The sequence below is a fragment of the Sapajus apella genome, unplaced genomic scaffold (genome assembly GCF_009761245.1).
Source record: "Sapajus apella isolate SASKATOON/1434 unplaced genomic scaffold, GSC_monkey_1.0 scaffold22, whole genome shotgun sequence".
Classification (NCBI taxonomy): domain Eukaryota; kingdom Metazoa; phylum Chordata; class Mammalia; order Primates; family Cebidae; genus Sapajus; species Sapajus apella.
The window spans coordinates 15,143,856-15,158,092 of NW_022436962.1; the positions used below are offsets into that span (position 1 = coordinate 15,143,856).

General features: G+C 36.5%; 1 protein-coding gene across 2 annotated transcripts in view; it reads right to left on the reverse strand.

The window, feature by feature from the left end:
- INTS7 (integrator complex subunit 7) overlaps positions 1-14,237 on the reverse strand; it is a 96,361-nt gene that overhangs the window by 80,274 nt on the left and 1,850 nt on the right. For both annotated transcript variants that reach the window (XM_032289160.1, XM_032289159.1), the window contains exons 2-4: positions 4,431-4,560; positions 3,486-3,632; positions 256-393 (exon numbers count right to left, since the gene is read on the reverse strand). In XM_032289160.1, the coding sequence (XP_032145051.1) occupies positions 256-393; positions 3,486-3,632; positions 4,431-4,560 (415 nt within the window). The remainder of the gene's footprint in view (positions 1-255; positions 394-3,485; positions 3,633-4,430; positions 4,561-14,237) is intronic.

Sequence of the window (14,237 nt, forward strand, 5' to 3'; positions counted from 1 at the left end):
CATCGAAGCCTTCCCCAACTAATCTATGCTGATCTCGCCCTTCTGGAAACCCATTTCATTTACAATTAATGCCAACATTTTTACTTACATTTTCTATTTTAAGTATTTAAGTCTTGTTTCCCCAACATAAGGTAAACCTTCTTGGTAAATATACATTTACACTTTCCTGTATCTCTTAGAGTTTATATACATTGATCAGCTATTCCTTCAAAAACTTTTCTTGGGAAGCCAAATTATCAAAAGGCATATGCTTACTTTGACTGTGCAGAGAAGTTTGCAGCAGCAAAAACAGCGGCTTCAACTTCTACATTATCATGTGAATCTAAACTCTGACGAATACTATGATGAGCATTCTTCCTCTCAGGAATTATTGATGCCAGACTTCCCAACATCCTACAGAAACAGAGAAACCCAAGAAGATCGGATATACAATAAAGTCAAGGTCAGAAACAGAAGAGGCAAGACAAAGCCTGATTATCGAAACTAAAGTTTATAGGTAATTCCAAGTAACTCCAGTTAATAAAGCATAACTTTAGGAATCAGTGACTTAAATTTTAAACACTTTTACATACTTCAATATTTCAGAAAAATTAAAATGGCTTGTCTAAAAAGCAAAATTTTTAACAATCACCTTGAAGTACATCCCAGGTACGAAACAGCCCAGAAAGGAAACTTCTGAATTATTAAAGCATCAAAATATCAATTTTCCAATGTTGCATAAAGAAGTCTATTTCAGCAAAACATTAAGAATACAGCATTTTCACTATTAAGCAGATACACAAAGTAAAAAAGTAAGACCTCCCAATCTGTTTTTTTCCACATCAGTAAACAGTGGTATGATGATTGTCAAATGTCCTCAAGATTCGGAAAACAGAGATTGAGGACACCCCTGTGGATCACACCAGAATCCACAAAGGTGTGGAAGGTAAAGTTTGGAAAACACAGCGCATGTTATAATAAAATTAAACATTTAGAAAGGAAACAAATCTATTGTTTGTAATATAAACCACAGAAAATAGTTAGAAAAATTCTTTCAGCAGAAAGGCATAAATTTTAGCAATCTGCAAAACACTGCAGTAAATAAAACCTACAATCTTCCTACAACAACAACCTCCTTCAAAGTCAACATCCTAAATAACCTTCCAACATGACATGTAATCACCTAATTATTTCTTGGAACTATAGTCAATTAAAAATAAGTAGTACTATTCCTATAAGCAAGATACTAAAAACTAAACATATAATATATATTTAATTTGAAAAGTTCTTAAATTATACATTTTTCAAAAGAAAACAAATTACTATTAATCTATTATAACAGAAAAGATTAGACCAGGGTAATACTGACAACACAATTAATGACATATTCCCACTGCTTCCGGCTTAATTTTTCTCTTCCTAATAAGTACCTCCTCCAAGAATGTTTACAAAACAGGTCCTATATGGAAAACCTCCTAAGGCCTTGTATGCCTGAGAGTATTTTTATTTCACTACTCTTTTAAATGAAATCTGGATTAGATATAAAATTCTTAGCTCAATTTTCCATTAATACTTTTTGCATCAAGTGTTTCTGTCGAAAAATCTGATTTCAATCTAATTTTTTTTTCCTTTAAAGTGATCCTTGTTTTTGGAAGCTTTCTAGAGATTGTTGGTTTTACTGATAACCACAATGCTTAAGAAAAGAATTGAGGCAAGACTCAATTGTCATGACTTAAAGAAGGGAAAACATGCAAAATGAATAACAACGAAATATTAATCTACATTCTTATCAAAATATTCAGGCTAGCTCTAAAGTATTTATGAATTTCATTCCACCAGTTAAATTCCATTCTTCTCTATTACCTTTTGATATTTAAAAAAAAAACCACATTTGTGAAAAACAATTCAAACATTACAAAAAAATGGAAAAGCCTCTTGTAATCTATAACCAAATGACTCTACCAAAGATAATCACTGTTAACAGTATGTATTCCTCTAGATTTTTTTCTGAGCCTAAACATATATATTAGTATTAACTGACAAAATGGATACTATTTGACTACTTTTTAAAACTTAGTATCTTTCTACCTTAGTATAATGTACACTCACAACTCAACTTTATTCTTTAAAAGTTATACAGAAGTCCACAAATAACTATTACCATGTTGATTTTTCCTCAATTTTTCATTCTACAAAAATGATACTATAATCATCTACAGACACATATTCACCAACTTTAAAAAATCATTTCTTTTAAAAATTCCTATGGGCTTATTTGCTGAAGTAAAGGGTAAAAATATCTTAAATTCTGGGCTGGGTGCAGTGACTCACGCCTGTAATCCCAACACTTTGGGAGGCCAAGGTGGGGAGATCACCTCAGGTCAGGAGTTCGAGACCAGCCTGCCCAACATGGTGAAACCCCATCTCTACTAAAACTACAAAAATCAGCCAGGTGTGATGGTGGGTACCTATAATCTCAGCTACTCGGGAGCCTGAGACAGGAGAACTGCTTTGACCATAGGAGGTAGAGGTTGCAATAAGCTGAGATCATGCCACTGCCCTCCAGCCTGGGTGCCAGAGTGAGACTCCATCGATTGACAGATAGATAGATAGATAGATAGATAGATAGATAGATAGATAGATAGACAGACAGATAGATAGATAGATAGAATCTATTGAATATCGTTTTCAAAAGATAAAAATCAATTAACTGACTTTAAAATATCAAATACTACTCAGTTTAATCACTCAAAAGGCAAAGAAATGACAAAAGCACTAAATTCTGAACAAGAAGGAAGAACTGATTCCTGGTGTGGAAAAAAGGACACTCAGGGACGATGTGACATCCCGAACTTCCTAGTTAAAAAGATTGTCTGGGCGGGTAGATCAGAAATGAACCCTAAAATTTAGGAAAGTGAATTGCAAAAAATATAAAAAGTTATAGTTATAACTCTATAAACAGCAGAGCTAAAAAGATAACATGGTTCAAGCTGGATATAAAACTTACAAAACGAAATTCTAAAAAATAAATTTTTTTAAACATGCCAAGAAAGAAAAGAAAAAGCTACAGAAACTATAGTGGTTTTATCTGATGTTCTCCAATGAGATCAAATATGATTTATCACATTAAAAATGATCACATAATCAAGAAAAACTATAGAAAACTAATAGAAAACATTAAGTACAAGGTCAGGAAGGCAAAGTTCAAAATAAGCTGAGGCTAAGCTATATTAAGATCCACCAAGTTATTTGACCAGAACATCTACCTACATAGAGATGCATTTCAAACATAAGTTAGGCAACAATTCATAAACAAAACAGTAATATACATGTTAACTAAAAAGCATTTGCAGATCACGATGGTTATCACATTTTTGCATTGACTCTTAGTCAAAAAACCAAAACCAACTTCTAATATTCAAAATGAAAAATGTAAATATGTTGCTTTTTTTGTACATAATTACAGTTCACATAATCTTACAGTAAATTATTATAATACAGTATACCGGAGTGTGATGGCTCTTGCCACGGGATCATTACTATGAATCACAGAAAAAATTCTCTTCACAAATTCATCCACATTTAGAATCTTCTCCAAATGTTTCTCACTTTGTTGGGTAACTTTAAGAACACATAGCCTCAGGAAATTATTTCTAGGAAAAAACCAAATAAAATAAATTAGGTCGCTTTAGAAAGTAATATTTAATTAGGGACTAAAGCAACACTAGTGATATTCAATTTTAGCAACATGCAAATATTTTTCAATTTTATCATTATTTGTCTCGCTACTAAAAGAGTTACCTAAAGTTTGTACTTTAGGTAGACACCAAGCATGAGCAATCAGCTATGCTATAATCTTGCTGCAAGACACCAAAATGGCAGTGACACAAGGAGAAGCTCTAGAGCAGAACTAAATCTCCTCAAATTATAACCAAGGCCAGGAAGTCAGATGGTCTTTCTCTTCTCTTGGGCTTATTCCACAACTTCTTTTCTCCTTCAGGTGTGGCACTGTGTACATATGAGCACATGAGTGCACAGAGAATGGCAGAAAGCAGCAGAAGCGGGAAGGGTAGGGGGAGAAAAAGCAAACAGGTATGTATTCAGTGCTTACATGTTTCAGGTATTTCACAGACATGCATCTCATGCTATACAATAAATTATTAAATTAAATCAAAACTTATCAAAAGCAATCTGTACAAAGCCACAGATTTTCCTGAATTATACAGTAAAATATTAAGGTTATCTTAATTTTATTCTGTTCCCCAAATAAATATTCTCTAAATTATACTCATTTTTGCTTTAAATATCATTAAATCTCACACAGTCATGTGTGTCCACTAATGGTAACTAACAAGGTGGAAGTCCTAACAGGCAAAAAGAAAAAGACCACAATATAAAACAAGAACTATGAACAAAGTATTTCAGGATATTGAGGCTTTAAAAAGACTTACCCAACTCTGAAAACATCAGCTAACTTTAGAAATGCGGAATTGATAAGAATAGGGAATGGATACTTCTGAAAAAGTCTGGGAAAGCGAACAACTGCTTCACACTGTTCGCCAAGTTTGCCAGATCTTAGGCCTGTGAAAAGCACAGAGAGGGAAGAACAGTTTGCATATTTGTGGCTACAAAGCAAAAATAAGCAAATATTAATTTACTACATAATAAAGAAATCATCATTCTTAAGAAACAGGTAAACTATATTCATTACGCTTTTAAAAGTAAAAATGGTATATGAAATAGTAGTCTGGAAATCACTACTTTTAGATACATAATAATGAAAAAAATGTTTTAACGGTAAGAGTTAACAATATTCAAAGCCACAAAACAAACCTCAACAAATTTAAAAGGACTGAAATCATACAATTTATGTTTTCCTAATTAAATTAAAAACTGGGGAAAAAAATGCAAGTTTAAATAACCCATAGGTGGTTGGACATGGTGGCTCATGCCTGTAATCTCAACACTTTGGGAGGCTGAGACAGGACTGCTTGAGTTCGGGAGTTCATGACCAGCCTGAGCAACATAGTAAGACCTCATCTCTACAAAAATAAAAAATAAAAAAAATCTAAGTGTGGTGGTGTACACCTGTGGACCCAGCTCTACTGGGGAGGCTGAGGTGGATGGATCACTTATGCCTGGGAGGTTGAAGCCACAGTGAACTCAATTGTGTCACTGTACTCCAGCCTAGGCAGCAGTGCAAGATCCCATATAAAAAAAAAAAAAAAAAAAATTTAAATAACAACCCACAGTTGAAGAAATTAGAAAAATATTTTGAATTGAATGAAAATAAAAGCACAATTTACGGGATGCAACTAGAGCAGTGCTTCAAGGAACATTGATAACATTGAAGGCTTATATTAAGAAAGAAGAAAGTTCTCAAATCAATGATCTAACAAAGTTACCAACATAATTCAATGCAGAAAGGATAATCTTTTAAACATGTGATTCTGGAAAAACTAGATGAGCACAGGCAAAAAGAATTAACCTCCACCCTTAACTTGTATCATACACAAAAATTAACTCAAAATGAACCACAGACCTAAGTGTAAGAGCTAAAATTATAAACTATGTAAAAGAAGACATAAAGAAAAACTTTATGAACTTGGGTTAGGCAAAGAATTCTTAGATTAAAAAAATAAACCATAAAATTAAAAAATAAATTAAAAATAAACCATAAAATTTAAAAGTAGTAAGTTAAATTTCATCAAAATTAAAAACTTCTGCTCTTCAAAAGACACTGTTAAGAAGAAAAGACAACCCACATACTGAAAGAAAATATTTACAAAACACATATGTGATAAAGGACTTCATCCACAGTTGTTGCAACTCAGTAAGACAAACCAATTTTTTAAATGAACAAGAATTGAAGAGAAATTTCATTGAGGAAGGAATATAGATGGTAAATATAAACACATGAACAGATGCTTAGCAGTGTCATCAGGGAAATGAAGATTTAAAACTCCAATAAGATATGACTACACATTCACTAGAATGGCAAAAACTTTTAAAAGACTGATGATGTCAAGTGCAAATAAGGATATGGGGTAACTATAACTCTCATACATTGTTAGTGGGAATATAAAACTGTACAGCTGTTTTCACAACACTCTGGCCCTTTCCTTTTTCATTTTTCTTTTATTTTAGTTTCAGGGAGTACATGTGCAAGTTTGCTAATGGCTATACTGAGACACTGAAGTCTGGGGTACAAATGATCCCATTACCCAGGTAGTGAGCAAAGTACACAATAGGTAGTTTTTCAACTCTTCCCTTCTCCCTTCCTCCCCATTTTTAGAGTCCCAGAGTCTATTGTTCCTCTCTTTATGTCCATGTGTACCCAATGCTTAGCGCCCACTTGTGAGAGCACGCAGTATTTGGTTTTCTGTTCCTACATTAATCTGCTTAGGGTAATGGCCTCCAGCTGCAAAAGACGTGTTTTCATATTTTATGACTGCATAGTATTCCACGGTGCATAGGTACCATATTTTCTTTATCCAATCCATCATTGACAGGCATCTAGGTTGATTCCACATCTTTGCTATTGTGAACAGTGCTGAGATAAACATGAACCCATTTGTCTTTTTCGTAGAATGATTTAGTTTCCCTTGGATATATATCCAATAATGGGATTACTGGGTCAAATGGCAGTTCTAAGTTCTTTAAGAAATCTCCAAACTGGCCGGGCGCGGTGGCTCAAGCCTGTAATCCCAGTACTTTGGGAGGCTGAGGCGGGTGGATCACGAGGTCAAGAGATCGAGACCATCCTGGTCAACACGGTGAAACCCCGTCTCTACTAAAAATACAAAAAATGAGCTGGGCATGGTGGCGCGTGCCTGTAATCCCAGCAACTCAGGAGGCTAGGGCAGGAGAATTGCCTGAACCCGGGAGGCGGAGGTTGCGGTGAGCCGAGATCGTGCCATTGCACTCCAGCCTGGGTAACAAGAGCGAAACTCCGTCTCCAAAAAAAAAAAAAAAAAGAAATCTCCAAACTGCTTTCCACAATGGCTGAAGCAATTTACATTCCCACCAACAGTGTATATATAAGCATCCCCTTTGCTTCACAGCCTCACCAACATGTTATTTTTGGACTTTTCAATAATGGCCATTTTGACTGGTATGGGATGCTATCTCACTATAGTTTTAATTTGCATTTCTCTGATGATTACTGATGCTGACCATTTTTTCATGTTTGTTGGCTGCTTGAATATCTTTTTCATGTTTGTTGCTTGCACATCTTCTTTTGAGAATGTCTGTTCATGTCCCTTTCTCACTTTTTAATAGGGTTTGTTTTTTTTTTTGCTTGTTGAATTGTTTATGCTCCTTATAGAGTCTAGATATTACACCTTTGTCAGATGCAGAGTTTGAAAACATTTTCTCCCATTCTGTAGGCTGTCTCCTTACTCTGTTGATAGTTTCTTCCGCTGCGGAGATGCTCTTGTTTAATTAGGTCCCACCTGTCAACTTTTGGTTTTGTTGCAATTGCTTTTGAGGACTTAGTCATAAATTCTTTCCCAAGGCTTATGTCAAGAATGGTGCTTCCTAGGTGCTCTTCTAGGATCTTTATAGTTTGAGGTCTTACATTTGAATATTTAATCCACCTTAAGTTAATTTTTATATATGGTGAAAGCGAAGGGTCCAGTTTCGTTCTTCTGCATAGGGCTAGCCAGCTATCCCCACACCATTTATTGTACAGGGAGTCCTCTTCCCATTGCTTATTTTCATGCACTTTGTTGAAGATCAGATGGCTGTAGGTGTGCAGCTTTATGCCTGGGTTCTCTATTCTGCTGGTCTATGTGTCTGTGTGTGTACCAGTTCCATGCTGCTTTGGTTATTGTGGCCTTATACAATAGTTTGAAATTGGGTAATGTGATGCCTTCAGTTTTGTTATTTTGCTTAGGATTGGTTTGGCTATTTAGGGTCCTTTTTGGTACCATATGAATTTTAGAAGAGTTTTTTTTTTTTTTCCTAATTCTGTGAAAAATGATGTTGGTAGTTTCATAGTAATAATGCTCTGTAGATTGCTCTGGGCAGCTCTCCTTAGGAAAGAGGAAGTGAGAAGTCAGGCTGACTCTGAAGGATAGGAGCTAAGGTAAAAAGAAGGAAGAAGTGTTTTAAAGGTCTATTATTTAGCGACAACCCTGGGTTGGGGTAGTATGATACTCGTCTTCCTTGCTCCAGGCCAGTTTTGCAAGCATAGGAAAATAGAAGCTCAGCACATTCTGGTTCTAGTCTAAGAGGGGTTAGACGTTTTATTTATGTTGCTTGCTACAGGAAGAATGCCCTGATTATAAGACCACTAATCATAAGAATACTACTGTAAGCCCAGAGACAAGATTAAGAAGGAGGAATGTGATTGCCATATCTATATTTTTTATTCTTCCACCAAAAAAAAAAAAAAAAAAAATCTCTTCCTTTTCTATGCCTAAACAGTGCTTAACTCAGTTGCAACATGCATGTAGACCGGGGGAACTAAAATAGGCCGTAAATCATTTATTCATTCAAAATTCATTTGGCAATAATAAAGCATTCATTATTCTAATCTTATTTTGCACTTAAAATGTGCAGAGCATTTTGCTAAGCTACTGATTTTCAGCTTGGTTCTGCATCAGAAACATCTGTTAAGTTTTTCAAAAATATCTATACTAGAGGTTCTACTCCAAACCTGCTAAATACATGGGCAGAAGCCCAGGCATGTTTAACTGCTTTGAAAAGGTTGGAACCTAGATTTTTTTTTTTTTTTTTTTTGAGACAGAGTCTCACTCTGTTGCCCAGGCTGGAGTGCAATGGTGCGACGTCAGCTCACTGCAACCTCCGCCTCCCAGTTCAAGAGATTCTTGTGACTCAGCCTGGCGAGTAACTGGGATTATAGGCGTGCAGCACCACACCCGGCTAATTTTTGCATTTTCAGTAGAGACAGGATTTCACCATGTTGGCCAGGCTGATCTCAAACTCCCAACCTCAGATGATCCTCCCGCCTCAGCCTCCCAAAGTGCTAGGACTACAGGTGTGAGCCACTGCACCTGGCCAGCATCTAGATTCTCAAGTTAACTTCTGCCACTTGGTAACTTATTTCACTAGCCTGCCCACACTGATTATACTGGAATTTGAAAACTACTAGGCTGCTGAATTTGGTCCTCAGAATGCTTTTATCTGACAGGCACAATGTTTTCCAAGATTTGCAACACACTGTCAAGTTTTACAAATCATACTTCACATAAAACCCCAGGATCTCTTGTTTTAGAAAAGTAAAAGATCTGAAATGTTACTGAAGGATGTAGCAGTGCCTGATCAAAGAAACACAGTAGTACTGCAGAAACATTACAGTACTGCAGGTCTGTGTTGAAGGTCAGTGTAGGTTTGGCCATCATTTATGATGATAGCCATGTATTCCACTGTATGACTTTCAGCAGCAATTTTTGACTGCCTTTGGGAATACATGAGTAGAATGGAACTCTGGATGAGAATTTAAAGTACTGGTAAGAAAGTAAATGAAGTTAATTAAATAAGAGACCAAGAAATCTAAGCTAAATAAAGAAATAAAACAGGTATAGAAAAGTAGAACGGTGATATATTAAGGTCTGAATGAAAATAAAGACTAGCCAAAATAGCAGTTAATCATAACAATAATGACAATACAGATGAAGTGCTTATTCTGTGCCAGTCACTCTACTAAGCACTTTACATGTATTAAAGTCTCACTAAAAATCACATATATTAGATACCATTATTTTCCCCATTTGAAAGGTGAGGAAACAGGCACAGGCCAGTTAAGCAATTTGCCTAAGAAACAACAATGCTAATAAATGGCAAAGTTCGGATTCAAATTCTAGCAATGTGGCTCCAGAAGCTATAGTGCTAACCATTATGCTAAAATGCATCTCTAGCAAGCAACTGGAAAGAAAGAGATTAAGATTCAAGAATGAGGCATTTAAATTAGTGATTAAATGGTGGAATTCTGAGGTGACAAATTCTAGGGAATTAAAGAGGAATGCCATAAATTATGATACACTTGGGGTTTGGGATATATATTAATCAAGTTTTCAAAACAGCACAAATCTCCAAGTAGCATCAATCAGCAGTTCTTAGCTGCAAGCAACAGAAGCTAACTCTGGCTTATTAGGCAGAAAATGCATTTATTAAAAGACTAAGAAACATTTTAAGGCTAAATTTCTAGGAACACCTAATATCACACTGCCAAACCAATTGGATGGAGGAACCCTGCCTTTGATAAGAAACACCAGATGCAAAAATTAGCTCTGTTGTCATCTAGGAATATTGTAGCCATTGTTGTTGCTGCTATACACTAGAAACACCTCTGCTGCCAGGGCAAAACTGTCAGTGGACACCTCAACTCTTCTTTCTTGTATCTCTAACTTCTAAAGCACAGTGTGAAAGAGGCAGGCCTGACTGGCAGAGCCTAGATCAGATCCTGCACTCTTGCAAGGGAAACTAGGAAATGAGTTTCTGCTTCAACCTTGACAGAGTTCATGATGTGCGACATTCCTTAAGCACAAGGAGCGTTCAAAAGATATTAAGCAACCATCAACATAACTAACGTCCACTACAAAGAACACCACAAATAAAGCATTACCAAACTAACACAATTTAGGAGAATTTGTGAGATACATTTGTTTTAGCTAAGAGATGAAGATGATTCAAAATTGAACCATTTACACATACATATCTTAAAGTCTACACATTAACAAAATGTGTGGGCGGGGGGGGGAAGATGGGTAGAAATATGAACACAAGCATGTAACCCACCGCTTAAAAAACTGATGATGGCAAAGCCTTGATTTATATTTAAAAAGCAGAAATAGAAACAAGTAAAATGACAGTAAAAACTAATGATGCATTAATAAGGCAGCATCCATTCACCAAATTTCAGAAAATGTCTGTAATTGCACATGGTGAGATGTAAGCAATGTTATCCAGCATGTACATGTGAGAATACTAATTTATAATCCTAAACAAATTTGAGTTTATGAATACCAACTTCTAGGAATATTTAATAACTCACTTTGCAAATTCCAACACAGTAGATCTTAGTTATATGAAGAATGAGACTGTGGGTTTCAGTAAAAATTGAAGAAGGCCCTTGAATTTTTGGATTAGTTCATAGCCCATCAGGGAATTACCAACCAGGCTGCTGGTTTTTAATGTGGCATTAAGTTGCCCAGTGTCTCACCTTAGCCTGAATTTTACATGACTTTTTTTTTTGAGACGGTGTTTCACTCTTTGACCCCCAGGTTGGAGTGCAATGGCGCGATCTAGGCTCACTGCAACCTCTACTTCCTGGTTTCAACTGACTCTCCTGTCTCAGCCTCCCAAGTAGCTAGGATTACAAGTGCCTGCCACCACACTTAGCTAATTTTTCTATTTTTAGTAGAGATGGGGTTTCACCATATTGGCCAGGCTGGTCTCGAAATCCTGACCTTGGGTGATCCGCCCGCTTCAGCCTCCCAAAGTGCTAGGTGTGAGCCACCAGGCCCGGCCTAATTCTACATGATTTAGGTCCACTTCTCAACACTCTCAGACTAAGTGTGCTCTGGCAGCAGAGATTCTCAGGAGAAATAATTTGACTCAGTGTGGGTCACATGACTACTTCTGACACCGTCAGTTATGGTATGGAATTAGTAACCTGGAACAAATCAGGCTGCTTAGGCTTCTCTTCAGGAGGGGCTATGAAGATACTTCCCCAAAGGCCTCATATTTGTTTATTGCAACACCAACAACATCTGAGCCATATCGATAATGTAAAAGCAATCTGTGGTCTTTTTTGACAATCTTTTTTGATGGTCTGAGAATTCAGGTATTTTGGAATACAGGTGAGGTGACAGTGTCTAGGGAAAATTCGAGTGTAGAGATAGTAGTCCTCATTCACATCGTTTCTCTATTTCATAACTACATTTTTCATTTAAGCATACCATCAAGTTTTTCACACAGCATTACATTCACCAGCATCTCTAGTAGCAACTCTACGCTCTACATTTCCTCCCTTCCCATTGCACCAGCTTCAAGAAAGGGTATGAGAGTCACCTCTCTGTTCCCCATTGCTTTTACCTCATCTTTTCTAAGGTCAACACTGCAGAAAGCAGATAGGCTAAACAATGTCATTTAGAGACTCCTCTTTTTCCGGGGGGGAAGGAGATCTTGCATAAGTTTTCCCAAATCATCAGGATAACCTCCCATCAGCTGATCTAAAAATGTTAAGACTAAGAAGTTATATTGGTGAAAAAGTTATACTAATTTTTGTGAGATGCATCCTTTATATTGCCAATTGTGCGTAATGATTATACCATGAAATGTGTCAGATAAACATAAGCTGTAATGTATCTGATTATGACACTTAACTCTGCTTACGTATGTTCAGCCTTAGAGAAGCTCACTTAGCATGGCCATCAGCCTACAACTTTCAATGTCTTCCCATTGCACTCTGCATAAAATTCAACTTCTTGTCCTGACTAACAGCGTCACATTTGATCTAGCATAGTCTATCTCCTTACATTTGTATGCAAGCTCCTTAAAGATGTCTTGTTTGCCAATATAGCCCCTAGTCTGAGAACAGAGCCTAACACAATGCAGGTGGTCAGTAAATATTTGTTGAGTAAATGAATGGCTATCACATAAATTATTATTCTCCTGTTACTAACTACATCCAGAAGTAATAGAATTGAGTCAGCTTCAAAATAGTGTTCACTTATTCCTATAGAGATCAGAAACAATCAACTTACTGCCAGTGCTTGCTCAACAGACTCAGAATGATGTACAATAGCTTATAAATATATAACAGGTTATGGATAGCAGCATTTTCCGAGTGTGTTTCTAAGGACACCAGTGCCACAAAATATTTCTTTAAAATAGAGTTTGAAGGTTACATCTTATGCATAACTGCCTACGCATTTCCATTTGGATGTCTAAGAGATATCTCAAATTTAACATGTCCAAACCGATTTGATTTCAGTAAACAGCAATACCTACACCCTCCCAGTAGCTCAGACCAAAAATCTCTTAAGTTTTGTTGACCACTTATTCTTACATCCTCATCTAATTCATTAGCAAATCTTGTTCGCTCTACCTTGAAAATGTATCAAGAATCTCAGCACTTCACACATTTTCAATATCACCACCCTGGTCCAAGTCGCTATTTTCTTTTTCCTGGATTGTTATAGTTGCATTCTCATTGGCCTCCCTACTTTGGTCCCGGGCCCTCCCCACTTCAGTCTATTCTCAACACAGTAGCCAGACTGACCCTTTTCAAAGGGATCAGATCATCTCACACACCTGCTGAAAATCCTCCGTGGTCTCCTATCTCACTCAGAATGAAAGTCAGTCTTTTTGATGGCTTGCATGGCCCTACCTGAACTGGACTCTGGTTATCTTTCTATAATCATTGTCTATTACTTTGCTCCAGATAACAGCATGCAAAGCAGGTTTCCACCTCAGGGCCTTTGCACTTGCTGTTCCTCCACTTGATTGAGAAGGCCTTTCTTGACTATCCTTCATAACATAAGAAATCAACTCCAGCCCCAGATCACTTTTCTCCAGTGCCCTTCATTGCTTCATTTCCCTTTATAATATATATCACTAACTGTCACATGTTTGCTGTATTTGCTGAGGGTCTGTGCCTGCTGTCTAGAATGTAAGCTCTATAAGGGCAGGAGCTTTGTTTTGTTTCATTAACTACCATGTTCCTAGTACAAAGCCACGTATCTGAGTGTGTGTGCAGAGGTGGGGGAGATATTTCAGAAACAGTATTCCTTGGAGTTTGGGAATGAAAAGAGAGTTGGAACTTGGAGCCTTCTGACCTTTAGCTCACAAAACAGAAATGCTTTAACAGGTAAAAGATGAAATGACTCAATATTTAAAATACTTGACTATATTCTAAATGAAACTGGCTATAACTTAATTTCCTAACAGCTTTAAAAGGTACTGTATCATGAGGTGAAAAAGAGCAAGTTATCTTTCTGAGCCTGAGATTCATTTGTAAAATACTCAAGCAAGGCATTGCTGGGAGGAGTGAAAATGATCACTTACATTGTGTCTAAGATTGACACCTGATATCTTTCTTACAGGTATAAAATATTTTCATTTCAACTTTTCTTTTAAAAGGAAAAATTGTGGTCTTTTTCTTACAACTGCAAAATTCTAGGGATTAAACAATTCTAGACTCCTCTTCAGTGCCCTATCTGATCCCTGTTCCACAACCACTATACTAATATTAGCATGGGATAAGCTCAGCTGGACCAGAATGGCAG